The 17,736-nt window shown below is 47.1% G+C and overlaps 1 protein-coding gene across 13 annotated transcripts in view; it reads right to left on the bottom strand.

The window, feature by feature from the left end:
• LOC122217186 (phospholipid-transporting ATPase IB) overlaps positions 1-17,736 on the bottom strand; it is a 609,544-nt gene that overhangs the window by 161,251 nt on the left and 430,557 nt on the right. For all 13 annotated transcript variants that reach the window (XM_042934232.1, XM_042934582.1, XM_042934301.1 and 10 more), the window contains 2 exons: positions 14,861-14,983; positions 12,903-12,981 (listed from right to left, as the gene is read on the bottom strand). In XM_042934232.1, coding sequence (XP_042790166.1) covers positions 12,903-12,981; positions 14,861-14,983 — 202 coding nt within the window. The remainder of the gene's footprint in view (positions 1-12,902; positions 12,982-14,860; positions 14,984-17,736) is intronic.

The raw sequence follows: 17,736 nt of genomic DNA, 5'->3' as shown, positions 1-17,736 counted from the left end.
AGTGGTTATGTTGGAGGTGGAAAGAAGTGATAGGAATTGGCACATATTTTGAAGGTATAAATGACAGGATTTAGGACTTGGTGGGGTGGAAAAAAACATGAGGAATCAAGGGTGATTTCAGGTTTTTGCCTGAGTACCTAGGCCAACGGTGATATCATTTACTTGAGATGGAGAACACTGGTTCTGGTCATATTAATGTAGGAATACTGATAAAAAGAGTGACACATTAAAATTTGGTACCAAGTGATCAGTATTTTCCCCCTTCCTTCCCTCCTTCCTTCCTTCCTTCGTTTTTAAATGTTTATTTATTTTGAGAGAGAGAGAATGCAAGCAGCAGAGGGGGGGGGGAGGGGGAGGAGAGGGAGAGGGAGAGGGAGAGGGAGAGGGAGAGGGAGAGGGGGAGAGGGAGAGGGAGAGGGGGAGAGGGAGAGGGAGAGGGAGAGGGAGAGAGGGAGAGAGGGAGAGAGGGAGAGAGGGAGAGAGGGAGAGAGGGAGGGAGGGAGGGAGAGAGAGAGAGAGGGAGAGAGGGAGGGAGGGAGGGAGAGAGAGAGAGAGAGAGAGAGAGAGAGAGAGAGAGAGAGAATCCCAAGCAGGCTCCGTGCTGTCGGCACAGAGACGGACTCACGGCTCAATCCCATGAACTGCTAGATCATGACCTGAGCCAAAATCAAGAACTAGATGCTCAACCGACTGAGCCACCCAGACACGCACCCCACCCCCACCAAGTGGTCAACATCTTAAAGTCACAATAGAAAGAACAGATAACAAAGACACATAATGCTATTGAGGGAGAAACAAAAGCATGTTGAGAAAAATGAGGTGGTGAGAAGGGAGTCAAGGTTAGTGGGAAAAAAAATCCCAGCAATGAGCATTAGAAGACCATATAGCCCCGTTCTCTGGTTCCAGCTCTGCTGTTATTTATGTTCTTTAAAATGTTAGCTTCTAAGTCTCAGTTTCCCCACCTATAAGCCAGGGATTTTATACCAGATACCAATGATGATGATTGAATTGTCACCCAGATTCCTCTAAGATAGAAATTCAAAGACTATAAGGTCTGCATTCTTAGGTGCTACATCAGCCCCAGGTAGGTAATGGTAGAAACTGGAGAGTTTCAGAGCTTCTTCCTGTTCAATTTAGGTCAAGGTGGATTTCCTTGTCACAGTCTACGGGTAAATGAATGAACAACAAAGACCCAAGTTCCCTGAAGTTCAACCTACACTAAGCCCTAACGGAGTTCAGAGTCCATGCCGACCAGATGGAAAAGTTAGAAGAGGTGTGAGACGAACCTGACAATCAAAGTTCACAATTATGGTTCGACAACTGTTTGAATTTCCTTTTAGTACTAGTGTTTCAAATGTTGGCTGATTCATGTACTAAAAGAAATTAAACATTCAAAGCATTGGTCTAACATGAAGGGCTTAGAACGTGTTTCATATTTTATAGACATAAAGAGAACATTGTAAAGCATGGTAAGAAATTCTGCAATGAAAGGAGAGAACATGTTACCCACTATATGACCGGCACGGTTTTGAGCACTTTACATATATTCGTATGCTTGCCAATATACGTAATAGTAATGCATAATTATTAGTGTTACTAATATGTAATACTGACATACGTGATATTCCTTTGATATTCTAACAACTGTAGGAAATAATATCATCACCTTCATGTTTCAGACGAGAAAACTAGGGCAGCAAAGAGAAGTCAAGTGACATGAAAAAGATCACCCACTTTGCAACAAACTGCAAATAACAGATTGTTTTCCTTACTGAGCTAGAAAAATGGATCCCAGAGAAAAAAAGGAAACAATTTTAAGAGGGAAAAACATTAGAAAGGACTCCTTTGAAGTACCAGCACCTAACGGGAAGAACTTTCAGGAGAGAATTGAGGAGGACAGAAAATTAGATTCCTAGGACAGGAATTCTGGGCCACATATAGAAGTAAACGCATGTGCAAACCTGGGGAGCAGCAGTAAACCCCCGAAACCTGAGTTAGGGTGCGCACTGCATCAGTCCCAAGTTTCTCAACCTTGGCACTCACTACTGACATTTTTCCAGGTAATTCTTCGTTGCGCGGGACTGTCCTGTGCATCGCAGGATGTTTGGCGGCTTGCCTGGATGCCAGGCGCACCCAGTCACTAGCTGACAACGGAAACTTTCTCCAGCCGTTGCCAAATGTCCCCCGGGGACAAAATCGCCCAGACTGAGAACCACAGCGTTGGAAGTCAGGCAAAAGAGGAACTGGAAATACCCAGAAGTATACAGAATATAGACTCTGAAGCAGTGTCTCACCTGGGAGAACCCTCTTCTCCCCAGTCAGACTGTGGAAAGAATGCAGTGACACCCAACTGTTCCCCCGACCGATGGGCACAAACAGTGGGAGACTTCCGCACAAAGCGTGCAACACCCGATGCCTGATGGCCTTTAAACGGGGGCGGACTGTGATTACCTGTAGGACTGAGAGCTCACGTACGAGGACGGCGCCTCCATGGAGCCCCTCAGGACTACTCAACGCTCTGCTGGCAACGCGGCGCGGAGAGAAAAAGAGGGAACACTAAAAGACCTTTTCCAACTATAGCTTCCAGAGTCTGGTGATGCATTAATTTCCACCGTCAAGAAAGTGAAATGCTCCCTGGCATTAAATGTTTATACTTGAGGTGATCTGAATACACTGAAAGTGACTTTTAGACGAGACAGGATAAACCTTCTATTTCTGTTCATTAGTTTAGAAGGATAAGTCAGTGTGCATCTTCGTTTTCCGAGGAAACAGTATCTCCCGCCTCGGTCAAAATGGATTACCATCTGGGAATAATTTATTCCTTGAAGGAGAAACTCCTTAGCCAACTGGAGAATTCTGGGACACGCCAAAAGCCTCAAAGAAGATAGCATCCTTTAGATAAGTCACAAGACCGCTCTGTACACCCTGCTGGGGAAATTCCCATGGAATGGATCGTTCTCGTCCGGGTTTTATTTCAACCGTGTTAGAGGCAAATACCTGTGGGCGCTGTTCTTTGTTAAATCTTGCCAATAACGTACGGAAGAAGAGACGAGAAGTCCTAAGAAATCATTTGCGAATGAACGCATCAGTAAGCTATGGCTTGCTGATAATTCGAGGGTGGAAAAGCCCATTTCGACAATCCGGTTTATTCCTGAAGCACGCTGCTGACAAACTATTTCTTCCCATGTTGCTTAAACCGAATAGCACTGTTATGACTCCAACAACCCACCCAGGAAAACATCTTTCCTGTCGTTTGGCTGTTTTTATTTCAGTCAGACATGTAACATCTCCAGTGATTTTTTCAAAGGGAAAAAGTAGCCCCCAAACCCAGGTGAGTGGTTGAGGTCCCCAAGCCAGCCTTCAGAACATCATTTGGCCACCGTCTGTGGAAATGACGGTGAGAACACCACTTCAGGCAGAGCAGCATGGGGTGGGGTAGATGGCTATTTGGGAGGAAGGGGGCGGTGAGAGGGGAAAGGGCAAAAGGAAATGAGCCTGCGGAGGGGCACGCAGGCAGACCCCCGCCCAGGGGGCTGAGGGGTGAGCCGTGCAGGGTGGGCGTGGGGCCACGATGATGAGGTGGGCAGGGCCCGAACCACGCAAGGCTCTCAAAAGGTCCCTAACACGAGAGATCCGTCAAGACTGCACGCGGAGCGATGTAATCTCCCCAAACCTTTGTTTCCCTATCTTCACCAGCAGGACAGCGGTGTACTTCCCACCAGAAAGCCATCATTATCAGCACACAAAGGCTTAGCCGAGCAGGGGTAGCAGCAAGAAGGATTCAGCTCCCTACGGCACCAGAACAGCTGGCATGTAACTAAACTGGGACCAGTCAGCCTTTTGCCAACCGGGGATCGAATTCACCCGGGTGAGAGATGAAATGAGAGAGGCGATGCTCGCCTCTCTCCAAAACCCATCGGAAGATTTCCATACAGTGGAGAACCTAAAGGAAGAGGAAAAATTTAGAATGATTTTACTGTGGCTACATGTGACATAAAGTCTACTAGAACGATGGGGTTTACTACATGCATCAAAAGGGTTAAACATAAGTGACAGAGTTGGAGACACTGTCCCGGGTAGAGTTAGCACATTCTCTTAAAGGCCGATATCACACTGGGGCTTCAGGATCCACTGGCCCACCGCAGTGGGTGACACTGTTCTTCCAGACTGACAGTATTTGCAATATCTGGTCGGATCCAGGGGCCAACGTAGCGTAAGATCAGCCAAGTGTGGTTTAGAAAAAGTCACTAAAACAGACTATTGTGGACCGTTGAGACAAAACCACACGGACTCTCCACATCAGGAGCGACAGCCCAGAAACGCTGCATGCAAGAACCTCTTTGAAAATATTTGTGGGAAAACCCGTGATTTGTAAGGAAAGTATGTCTCATTTTCTAAGCAGACAGAATGATCAAGGAACTTACTTCAGAGTATTCCAAAGGGCTAGGTTGGTGACATTTTATAAAGATGCCATTTCAATTAAAAGCTTGTTAAAAGCATTACATCATTAAACCACAAGAACGTATCCAGAAATGGCTCTGACAAAAAGCAAAATCTGAAGACAAAGTTATAGCACGGTCCCGTACAGTCAGGGAAGACAGGATTTAATAATCAAGAAAACAGATGGTGAATTTATATGTGCATTTTTAATGTCGTAAGAATCTGTGGAACACCTGAATTAGAAATCCCAGGCACCTCACGTACATTATGACTCAGTAGGGAGAACGGAGGTGGGGGGCACCATTCCCTTGACGGCAAGGCACCTGCCAAGAATTTTGGCTGAAGATCGGATGCCAAGTTTCTCTTGCTTTCCCTCTCCCCGCCCTTTGGCTTCAGAACTTCCAGGAGCCCTTATTCCAGAATATTAACAGGGTATCGTTACCCCATCTTGTTCTTTGGGCCTCTTAAGACTCTAGACGTTCGAGGAGGTACTCCCCAACCAGGTACTACTAGATTAGTACGGTATTGAAAGTGAAGATGTATCTCAAATGTCAACTCACTAATTGACAAACTTTTAGAACTCACCCTGCTCAAATACCTTGACTGCCGGCTCTGTGATTGAAACTATTCTTTTCTGCTTCCAATGCTATGTATTCGTGAAGAGAAAATTTATTTTTTCCTTTCTCAGTAAAGAGTGGTATAAAATATTGGAAAGAGTTTACAGAAGGTAGAGTTTATACAAGTGTTAGTGATTATAATTACGTTCATAACCAGTGCTGGGTTGAGTTCCTGGTTATATAAGCCTTTTGCTGGATTTTCTCCTCTCTACTGCTGTTACTGATGGAGAAAGTTAAGGATGAAACTCAAATTTTAATGTGTTTTTCACTGTTGTTTACTAAAAATGGATTTCAAAAAGGTAGTTAAGAAAAAAAAAGGTGGTAAAAACGGTGGAAAGTAAACTTGAATGTCAAAGTCAAAGGCCGCAGACTTGTGCCTTATTCTCGGGTGCAGAGCTAAATAGCACTCCCTAGCCCCTCATACCTAGGGAGGGCCCTGTGACTAGTCTGTGCCAATCACACATGAGCAGGAGATGCCAGACATGATCAGGAGAAACCACTCCCTCTCCTGGCTCTCTGCCCTGCCGATGTTAAGGCTGAGGGTGAACTCAGGGGTCATGATGTGGAGTCCCCTTGCCCCCTTACATTGAAACGCACCCAGGATTTGTTTTAATGAGGTATGGTAAGATATGCAGACATGGAAACGAGGTCGTGAAGGAAGTTCATGCTTACAGATCCCTAGAAACAGGAGCCATGGATGCCACGCAGGGCCACACGGGGAAGCACCAGGGTCAGTCAGGAGGAAGGCGACGATAGGGGAGAGCATGGTCCAGAGCCTTTACTGGGGTTTTTGGGGGATGGAATGGGCAAGGCAGGGCAGGTATGCTGTGTAAGCTTAGGACTGGATGGTGTGAATAATTTCAGCAGACTCTGGGTTACAGGGGTGATCCCTAGTTGTCTGGTATCTGGCCCCGGGGTGATTCAGGGCAGGGAGAATATTGCTTGGTATGTGAAAGTTAATAGATTAGATGGTTGGGGGTGTCGGCTCCGGACTGGTTGATCTGAGTATCACAGACATTGTTGCAAGGGAGTCCTTTGCTCTCTCTAGGAATTAGGTAGCCCTGGGAAGGATGGTCTCTTCAGGATCAAGGCCCCAGTCATCAGAGCATCAAAAACACGGAAAATGAGAAAATATGCTCAGCGTGCCTGGGTGGCTCAGTTGGTTAAGCGCCTGACTTCGGCTCAGGTCATGACCTCATGGTTCCGGAGTCTGAGCCCTGCATCAGGCTCTCTGCTGTCAGCACAGAGCCCACTTCAGATCCTCTCTCTCTCCCTCCCTCTCTCTCTCTCTGCCCCTCCCCCGTTTGTGCATGCACACTTTCTCTCTCCCTCAAAAATAAACCAAAAAATCAAAGAAAAGAAAATATGCCCAATGCACTTCTCCATTTGATGGTGACACGACTAAGAAATAAGCTTTTAATGGGTTACGCCTCTAAGATCTGGGGGTTGTTACAGTCTATTCCCACCCTTGCTAACGCACTTCAATTCAACTTCCTGATAAAGTTATAAGGGTTTGTGAAATCTGGGACTCTGGCTCACGCTTCTTACAAGCATTACACCAAACCCAACTGTTTCAAATACATGTAACACAGGGTTTATTAGAAGGGACGCTGAGGGGTGCCTGAGTGGCCTAGTTGGTTAAATTGTCCAACTCTTGATTTCAGCTCAGGTCACGACCTAGCAGCTTGTGGGTTCGAGCCCTGCGTGGGGCTCTATGCTGTCAGTGTGGAGCCTGCGTGGGATTCTCCCTCTCTCCACTCTCTCTGCCCCTCCTCCACTTGTGCTGTCTCTCTCTCTCGCGCTCGCTCTCAAAATAAATAAAACTTTAAAAATATGTTTTAAAAAGAGACAGCGGATATTTAAGAAAATAAGAAATATTTAACTGAATGACAACAATGAGGCTCCAGCCCAGTTCTGTGTTTCCAAACATCGGTGCGACAGATAAAAGGACAAAGTCTGAGCATTCCCTCAATGGGTCATTGGGTTGAAAACAAACCCAAATAGGAAAAAAAATGTTCTGAATTTGAATTTGGAGACTTGGTTTTATTTTCAGTATATTATGATTGGATTAGTGATGAGTTATTTAGATTTATAAGCGGTAGTTTCATTTGTATAAACATCTAAAAAGCTCCCAACACATTCCATTTTTCTAGATTTTAGTGAGCAAGGCCCATTCACTTCGCGTACATGCTTCAGGGTCTTATGAACATCCTCCGCTACCCTGGCCACTCAGAAGTTTCCAAGTGGCAGAGGACATATGGAGGATTACCAGTCCCCTTTCCGTCCCACTTAGCATCTGACGTTCGCCCCTGGATCTTTCTCACGTGTCGTAGATCTTTTAAAACCTGTGCGCAGCACAGCCGTGACTCTTCAAGGGGAACGAAACATCGGCTTCTTGTTTCACATCCCTTACTTGAAAATACAGCGTTTTGGGGGTGCCCGGGTGGCTCAGTCGGCTGAGCGTCTGAGACTCTTGGTTCTGGCTCAGGCATGTGAGTTTGAGCCCTGCACTGGGCTCCGTGCTAGCCGCGTGGAGCCTGCTTGGGATTCTCTCTCTCCCTCTCTCTCTGACCCTCCCCCACTCCTCCCCTCTCTCCCTCTCTCATAAACAAACTTTATAAGAATTTTTAAAGAAACAAATACAGCATTTTGTGGATAAACTGTAGTAGCAACACCCTCCCGACTGGTCCAGGATGTAGTGCCATCAGGTAGGTTAGGGGAACATTAGAGCAATATTGGCTCCCTACGGGATGCCCAGAAACCAGTGCTGGCCTGGCACAGAGAACAGACTCATTTAGCGCCTTCTTTTCAATGAACGAATAGTTGAGTTTAAGAACTTGCAAGCCCAGAGAACAAGGGCAGCCTTGCCCACACTCAGCTTAAGGGGAAGCAAGGCAAGTCATTAGGATTTACGTGACAGAGCCAACTTTGCAGTACTGGGCGTAGATCGTAAATAGTTCAAGCGAAAACGGCCCAGTGATGCCACAGGCAGAGAAGTATGTCACGTTTCATGTTATACGCGTGCACGGTTTGTAAAACTGATCTTCCAGCAGCACGTTGATTAAAAAGTAGAAAATAGCCTTTTCCAGAAATCTTAAAAGACCTTGCTGCTTAATGATGCCAGAGGAATAAGTATCCCTGTGGTACTTTGCCTTCTGAAAAGGGGTGGGAGTGATTTCCAGGGTGTAGACTGTGAAGAATTGAGAAACGTTTCAGGAATTTTTCTCGGCTGGTAAGTGTATTCTCTTTTCTCGTCACACCCTCCCCCCTCTTAAATTTCATCAAGAAAAATCTGAAAATTTCCTTTTGGTAAGTCAAACCTGATTTTGCTTTCTTTTGCCAATCGCCACATTCCACTTCAAGGAGGATTGCTCAAATATGCAGACTGGATCCACCAATGGAAAACCTGAGTGTGGCCTGACACCAAGGGTCTTGATGCATTTCAGTCCCTGCAAAGGTGACATCTCTGCTTTTAACCTAGAATCGCTTTTCACGTCAAAGCGTGGGAGCTGCAGATGGGCCACGGGACTGAGCGTAAGGCTGTGATGGTCGGGAGAAATCTGATTCGCTGAATTGCCGGAGTGGAAAATTTTATTTTGAAACTTGAAAGGAGTCGTCACAAACTCCATCAGCAAAGGAGTGCTTTGAAAGGTCTATCCAAAACCACGCAGACATAAGCAAAGCAAGATTCCTGGAACCTTTCTAAGGAATGAATGGCGTGCTCACACCTCCTCAAAAATACTCCTTCCCAACAACCACGTGCCCAGAGTGAACAACGCTGGTATGTACCTGTGCCTCTCTTCACGGATGGTGGACAGAGAACTCCCTAGTAAAATCCACTGTCTTTGGGACATAATCCACGAAGCGTGCGTCGATGACAGGAATGAAATACTCTAGGGACCTTAGCCTGTCAGGCAAAACTCCTTTAAGGCCCCGGGTGTGGGGAGGAGTCCAAGGAACAGCTTCAGGCAGGACCTGGGGGTGAAGGAGGGACTCCTCTGTCAGATCAGGACCCTCCCTGCCTTGGAAGTGCCTTAATTTGTCTCAGATCAGGTGTCTTTGGGGGTTGGGTGATAACATTGCTCTAAGCGGAAATTCAAAGTGTCATGAGAACTCATTTCTATCTGAGACTGTCAATCAGCACGCACCAGTAATCCCAGCAAGAGTCCCTATCTTCTCAAACTTGCCACCTTTCTGAATCTCCACCACTGACTCTCCTCTCCCTACCCGCACCCACGCCCAAAGAAAACCCTCATCTTCCTGCCAACCCTCATGTGTTTTTCTGCACAGCAGTTTTCTCACCTCCAACCCCTCCCCGAGAAAAGTGCCCACCCAGGTTTTCGTGACGCGACCCTCACCTAACCTCTCTGCCCTCCTTTCCAGCCACTCCCGCCGCCTCTGTGCTGTAGCTGTCTCGACCGTGGGTGCTGTTGCTGACCCCGGAGGGAACATTGGAAATACGTGAAGACGTGCTTCGGTTTATTATCGTTGCATTAGGATTGGGAGACAAGGAGGGGAGGTTACTGACATTCACTGTCCAGCATCCTGAAATGCTCATCGGAGGCTGAACAAAGTCTGCAGTCCGGGTCCCCGCCCCCTCCCCGGCTCCCACACCGGTAAATACTGTCCACGGCCTGTGCGGGTGCTCGCGTGCTTGCCTGGTTGGGCCAGGGATGCTCCTTCTCCCCACCTTCCCCCACATCTCCCCTGCCCCACTTGGCCACCCCCTCCTCAACTTTCAAAAACATACATGTCATTTCTTTGGAGAAGCCTTTTCCTCGACCCACTAGACTAGGCTGTGTCCCCATAGCACTCAGCACTCTGGCCATTCAGTAGTTCCATCCGTGCTTGCTGGTCATCGGCTCCCACCTTCCGCAAGCCGCCAGAGGGTAAGAGAGGCGGAATCTATATCTGCGCACTCTCGGGGTCAGGGCACGTCAGAGAGACGCCACGGTTCTGAATACAGAAGTTCTCAACACATGCTCCCTCCTCCTTAAACACATTCCCATTTCCTGGGTTTAACTCTGCTGAAACGCTCCCTGCGATGCCTGGAGACACAAGTGGTTTTCCTTCTACCACTCACCTTATCTGACATCACACGTTTGTCCCCCCCTCCCCCCCAGATTGCTCTGATCATAATACTCTCCTTGATCTAAATGCTACGTGACTCTTCACTTAACATCTTTAGTCCCAACTTCTTCACCTCGCATGCAAAGCCCTGTGCCGTCCGGCTTTCACCCACCTTCTCAAACCTTTTCCGGTCTTCTACCCTTGAAGGGATCAGCTCCTCGAAGCTTTCTACATCAGCCCTGAAATTCCCCACTGTATCCGGCTCCTCCTTCCATGCCTACATGTCTCGATCCTGCTTGGACTTTCAGGCTAAACCTAAATGTCCTCTCTAACAGCAATTCCAAATGAAAGGCATTTCTCTCTCAGCCCTCCAAAATCCCATAGCTCGCCAGGCGTATTTTACTTGAGGCAATAATATTCTACTTTGTACTAGAAGCTTCCACGTGTGAATCCAGTCTCCCTTATCAGACTACAAACTCTGTGATGGTAAGACCCACGTTGATTTATTTACCTGTCACCCTCATCAACCACCACGGTGCCTTGGACGTCAGCATCACGGGAATGAGGTTAAAGAGCAGCAGTACAACCATTTTTGCTACCCATTAATCGTGAGAATTAAGAAATTCATTCTAAAATATTCATTTGTTACAGGAAGTCAACTAATGAACAAGAACTCCAATGGTCTCCTACAATTCTCTGCCAAACATACTTAATATTTGCAATTTATTTTGTCTTACACAGGTTCACTCAATAGGTTAATGTTTACAACACAATGAAAAGAAAACCCCATGCTGCGGGCTTACTGAACACAATGAAATAATGGCATTGGTGATGATAACGCAAACTGGAAAAACTCATGTTATTGGCTGGCTGTTAGGCAAATTGCCAAATTTGAGGGAAGCAGACAGGGTGGCAGAAACGAACCTGAAATTCATGTGGTGTTATCTCTCAGGTAAAGTAACTTTTCGGGAGTCTGTCTGCTTTTCAACACAGGCTGCGTGAGGTGAACGAATAGATCTACATAATGGACTATAGCTTGACTGTAACAATTCTGCCACAAACCACAAGCCACAAGCTCGAAGCACATAATCATAACTCTAGGATTGGAAAACCCCTGCCCCTACCGCAGAATGGGCCACGTTAGTTCTTTTGGAAGCAGACAAGCAAATGACCATCTTACAAATCTTCTGAGAGTCCCAAGGCAAGCACTTTGGAGTTAGGACCAGAGTGCAATGTCTCGATAAGAAGGGGAAGGGGCCTAGAGATAGCCATTGTGCTCAGTCCACACCATTCCCTGTGTCTCCCTGCGTGTGGGCCAAGGGGACAACTGCCAAAATTGTTTGCTTGTTTGTTTTTACTATTTATTTATTTTGAGAGAGAGAGAGAGAGAGAGAGAGAGAGGAGGGGCAGAGGGAGGGAGGGAGAAAGGGAATCCCAAGTAGGCCCCATGCTGTCCGTTCAGAGCCTGACGTGGGGCTCGATCTCACAAACCGCAAGGTCATGACCTGAGCCCAAATCAAGGGTCGGATGCTTGACCAACTGAGCCACCCAGGCGCCCCCCCCCCCCCAAATTGTTCCCATTGCTTCCCATTGCCAGTCCGTCCTGACACAGTGATGGCTGCTTCTATCACCAAATTGGCAGGGCTTCTACAACAAACCACACTCAGCACTCTTTGGAACCCCTGCTCATTCAAAATATGTGAAGATCTACTCTGAGTAAAAATGAATCACAGGAGAGCTTTAGAGTTAAAAGGACACGATTCTGCTAGAATGTCCCTTGTGGGGGTGGGTCTAGAAGCAGGACATTTTATTTTCTGATCTGGAGACTTAGGGACCCTTCCAGGACAAGGAGGTCTGATGAGACTCAGAGAACAGGTCACAGGGTATAATAAATTGGCTGTGCATGCATTTTCTCCAACTGTCAGTATTTAATAGGCTGAAGACTATCAGCGAGGATGAATCATTTCTGTTTGAAGCACAAAACACATTGACACAGAAACAAAGAGGCTTGTAGGCTTTATATTCTTTGGTTCTCTGAACAATAAAAGGCCTTGTCTAGTCAACATTCGGAGTAATTTTTCCCCGGGGGATTATTACTATTTGAGAGGGATGAAAGAGAAGCATTCTCATGATACATTTTCCTTTTCTGGGACTAAAAGATGTGTCTCTCCTTAGGAGGAAACATTTTGGATATACTGAGTCAGCTGCATTTCTCACATGCCCTCATCCAGCTGGAGGGAGGACTAAACCCAGTCGAGAGAATCAGTCCTCAAACCTTAACAGTTTGCTTGAAACGTGTATGTCAAGGAAAGGCAACTCTTTCAGGAAATGGGGTGTGAGGTTAGGCTCTCACGAGATTTGAGTTACTCTGCATATAGGTCCGTGAGGGTGGAAAACGAAAGCCCAAGTAATTAACCGAAAATGTCAAACTTGCGGACGGGAGGCATCGATGTTTCATTACAGTGCCGTGCTTTGCTTCGAGATCCTCGCCTCAAACGGTTATTAAAAATAAAGTTTAGAATTCCTAGCATTTAAACTCTCCAGGCAACTGGAAAGAAAACGGGCTCTCGGAGCCAGAATGGATGAAACCTACAAGCTATAAACCTGAGCCCTCGCTCTCATTAGATTTTAGGTATGTTTTTCTTCGAAAATGTGTTCTTGTGATCTCTAGGTCTGCAGAACCGGGGGGGGGGGGGGGGGGTGGAAATCGTGAACAACTGGCACCAGGGGGACCACAGAGCTACTTGCTGACAGTTGAGGTCATAAAGCCGTTACCATGCTCCAGCGCCTTCATGGGAAACCAGAAGAGGATGAGGGAGTGGACCAAGGCGTTGATGCAGTGACCCCAGAAAACCTAAGGGAAAACAAACCAAGGGAGTCAGGAGCTGCCCACAACTCTTGACCTCTGTGCAACTCAACAGACTGCTCATTGTGAAGGATACTGGCAGGGTGCTGCGTCGCTGCAGAAGCACCGTATTATTCTTGAAGTTAAAAAAAAATACCTATTTCCTCATTTTTACGTACAAATGACTGGACGATCTCCAGATAATATCACCTTACTACAAAGACCTGAATGTATATGGCCATATACATAGAGCGATATACAATCGGTCCACATCCAAAAAAATGAATTACAATCCTTTTTTTAAATAATCATAAAAAAGACAACACAATTGTACAATCATCTAGAAAGAGAAGGGTATTAGGTCAAAATTGTTAACAAGAGACAGAAATGTTTTGAAAACGCTGAAAATGCCTTAAACGTGGATTCCTACACCGTGCTCTCGCTGTTTTGTTTTGCTTTTTGAAATCCCTCCCGCCCAACTTGCTCACTTCTAGGAGTTTGGTTAATATCATGCACGTTTAAAACTCTTTAACACTTGAAAGGTCAAACAAGAGAACGCAAAGTTTAGTTTCTTCCAAACCAGAGTTTCATAAATGCATTTCGAGGATCTCTTTAACTACTCAGATGACCGAACTACCATAGTGACACCAGCTTGAGTTTATTCAAACATCTACAGATTGTTCCGGGGACTGTCCTACAGTTTGATCCTAAGTAGTGGTGGGGAGACAGACAATAATGAAAAAAAATGATAAGACAATGGGATTTTCCCATTTGAAAAGTTCATTTTTTTCCTGCCTTTTCCCTGACCGCCTCACCTATCCCCTCAAAAGAAAAAAAAAATCTTCAAGGTGTCCGCAAATAAGTCTCACCCTCTGTCACCCTTACCAAGGCCCCGGTGGCTACCCAAGCAAATCATGCACACAACCAGCGCCCTGTGTTTTAACTGACCTCTGTTAAAATGTTAAAATGAACCTCTGTTTCAACCCCCTAACCCCCTCCTGCACAAAAATCTGAGACAGAAACATGGCAAAGGAGGCATCCTGCACCAAACCAGGCACAGGTCTTCCCTTCTGGCCAGTGAGACTCAACCACCCTGCCGCTTAGCTGTGACTGGCAGACCCTGGGAGGTCCCCCTTGCCAGGCTTGATGGCAGAATCCCGGCAACCCCTAGCCTAACCCAGCTTCCGCTCGGCCCTCTGCAGGGCTGCTTGGGTCTAGATGCCTTTTAGGCATCTTTTAGGTCTAGGTGCCTTCTCTCTTCTGGTTGATTCTCCAGGCTGAAAAAGAAATACCCACCAATGCCTTGATTCCCGTGTTGACATCTGGCCAATTTTACTCACTGACTAAAGAAACCTTTTCTTGTAACTGAAAAACCAAGCCACAGGTGGCGAGAAGGCTCCGTTAGGGAAGCTCCCCACTGGCCTCATCGCGGGGCTTTATGAAGGGAAGGGGAGTCTCTGACGGCTGATCCCACAGGACCCAGGGCCATGGGCGCCACTGGCCAGACCAATTGCAGGTAGACTACAATGGCCCAAAAAACTAAGGAGACATAGAGAATTACCGCATCCCCAGCAGGTTTTATTAAATGTCTGCTGGGCTCCAGGACCCCATGGGCTGAACCTATAGGACACCTCTACTCAGGTGCAATCAAAGGCACACGGGGACAAGAGCAAAGGAGTCGACAAACAGGAACTGAACGTGCAACGCGGAAGCTTCCTTTCCGACTCGGCATCTGGAATTCACCGGCTGGCTATACTTTGGAGAGGGCTGGGGCCTCAACTCTTCTCGAATGTTCTCTCTGACCTCTCAGGCAGGTAACCAGAGCCGGAAGACGAAGCACGCCGCTTACGCGCTTCTGAGGCGACGACTGTGGGCGAGCGTCATTTACCTTTGTGTTGAAGCCTTCCGCGTTCTGGGTGATCTTGTAGAGCTGTGGGAACCTGAGCATGCTCTCCTGGGTGCAAGACCTCTCGAAGATTCCCAGAGTGAAGGGTGGCAACGCTGTGAAAATCTGTGTGGAGAACAACGAGCCATTAAAAGAGGCCTTCCCGAGTGTTTCGCTTCCACGGAACGATGACTTAATTTTCAGTCAAGTCCAGACCTGAGCCTCAGTGATTCACAGCTCCCCAGGCACCCTCCAAACAAAGAGAATACACGAGAGACCGTTTTTACTTGTTACTCCATCAGCAGAAAACTAATGCACTGGACGCGAAACGCAACACCATAAATATCTGATTAGCTAAGAAACCACGTTCAATTAACAGCTACCTTCCTTTGTCAAGCGAGCGGTGGTTTCGGTGGCTTTGTGGGGTGCTGCGCCTTCCTGTTAGCGTCGCCGAGGCGCGATTTTACAACTTCCCATCCTGATTTTATACTCAAATTTCAGGAAGCACGAGGTACTTCACCCATTTATTCATCTGACAGACATTTCTTGGGAATGAATTATGGGCCAGACGCCGTGATAAGCACCAGGAATACGTATAGAAGGCGGAGGAAAAGAAGCAGGTCCCTGACCCGCAGGAGCTCTGTCTACTGCAGGGCTGGAGACGGGCGGCAGGCAGCCCGCGGATAAATAAACACCTACGAGGCGGTGCTCTGCGAAACTACTCATGGGGGAGACGATGGGGAAGGAGAAGGGAAAGTCAGGAAAGGGTTCTGGGACCAAAGAGTGCCTGACCTGTAAGGTGCTGGACCTACGGGATTTGGCGGGATGAAGAGGGAGGCCGGGGAGAGGGGCGCAGAAGGGAACACTCCCGTGAAACGAGCACCCCTCGCAAAGCTTCAGGTAGGAACACAGGTGGCACGTTCGGGGGGTGGGGTGAGGACTCCTAAGACTTCCGGCACGGGGGCTGGCTGAGGACGTGGCACAAGACGAGGCTGGGAAGGAGACAGAGCAACCTGCCACGACGAGTCTCCTGGTGCCTGCTGAGACCACGACCTTTACCTGTAATCTACAGGGGACTGGCACGCTCCTGACTGAGTCTGGGAAAGAGAAGGCCAGATCCTAAAGAAGAAATTGGGACTCAGCATGCCATTTCAGCCCGGAAAGTAAGGTCATTCTCTTACGTGGTTCTGGGAAGAGGCCACAGGCCGGGTCACTCACTGCTCGGCATCAGCACCGAGCAAATCCCTGCCCACAAACCCAGCAAACTCTCAAGCCCGTGGGAACTGGATGCGTGTCTCTGAGAGCTCTGCGTCACCAGCTACCGGGAGCCCGAGTCCAGATAAATAGGCCTTTTCCAAATCTATTAGGCTAAAACAATCAGAGATGTGGTGGAATAAGGCCCACAAAACTCCCATGATCCTCGTTCACCCTGGAGCAGAAAGGAAAACGGCCCTGGGGATGTCAACCTCCCCCAGATTTCAAGGATAAGAGGATCGAGAGGGCTGGCACTCGGCCCTCTCACAATAATACAAGTTATCTGTTTAAGGGAGGTGCTCCCAGCCAACATCTCAGAACCCGTGCACAGCTGTACGTCCACCCACCCTCGTTGTTCCGCTTATATGTGCTTTCACGCGTGCTTCACGTCACCATCCGTAGTGCTTCTTTTCCTTTTTTACGGGACTTTCTACCCACTTCACATCGTCCCCCCTTCACCAGTGGCCAACCCCCAGTAGGATCTATCATATTCTCCCCCTGCTTGAACACACCACACACACAGATCATTCTTTGTTGTCCTTGTTTTTTAAATTCTTTTTAATGTTTACTTATTTTTGAGAGAGAGAGAGAGAGAGAGAGAGAGCGCGAGCGCGCATGAGCAGGGGAGGGGCAGAGAGAGAGAGGGAGACACAGAATCTGAAGCAGGCTCCAGGCTCTGAGCTGTCAGCACAGAGCCTGATGCGGGGCTCGAACTCACAAACTGTGAGATCATGACCTGAGACGAAGTCGGACGCTTAACCGAGGGAGCCACCCAGGCGCCCCCATTCTCTGTTTTATAGAAACAAATTTTTCTTCGTATTTTTCTCGCAAAACAATACATTGTGGGATGCTTCACATGTCCCCTGGGTTTGACACTAAAGCAGTATTTGTCCTCCCCACACAGTGATTCATAATACGGAGGCTCTGTATTTTTTCAGCCATTCGCCTACAGATAGGTATTCCTTTGTTTCCGCACACATTACGTAATAAACGTCCATAATGTATCATAACAAAGATACCTTTATCTTTTATTTCTGTGGGAAGGATTCCCAGAAATAGGGTTGCAGGGTAAAAAGATACATGTTAAATTTTAAAAGATGTTTGCTCAGTGGTTTCCAAAAAAGTTTCCAATCATTTACCTTTCCCTTCATGAAGGACAACAGTAATCTTGTCCCTGCTTCCCCAGCAGCACTGGGTGTTACATTTAATATCCTCCAGGCTAAAAAATTAAAGATATTAATTCTTACCTAAAAGAAAACTTACATTTCCCTGACTACCAGCACGTGTCAGCGTGTTTTTATATATTTGTTGGACATCTGGGTTTGCAATTCTGTGAACGGTCTAGTCAGGCCCTTTGTCCATTTTCTACTTGTGGTTTATCCACTTTTTAAGAGTATAGCAGATACCAACTCTGTCTTTAATCCGGATGCACTCTGTCTCCTGGCTTTCTTTATGGTTTCTCTTGTCATACAAAAGCGCCTAAGTTTTCTATGGTCAAGAAGAGCTTTGAGTGCCCAATTATTGTTATCAAAGTTTTTAGGAATTTCGTGCAGGAATCTTACAGTTTCACTTGCCACATGTAAGTCTTAACGTATCTGGAATTTATTTATCTATGTGGTATAAGA

Source organism: Panthera leo, chromosome A1, assembly GCF_018350215.1.
Source record: "Panthera leo isolate Ple1 chromosome A1, P.leo_Ple1_pat1.1, whole genome shotgun sequence".
NCBI classification, from domain to species: Eukaryota; Metazoa; Chordata; class Mammalia; order Carnivora; family Felidae; genus Panthera; species Panthera leo.
Note: the sequence above shows the minus strand (reverse complement) of the source record. Positions and strands in the feature narration are given on the sequence as shown.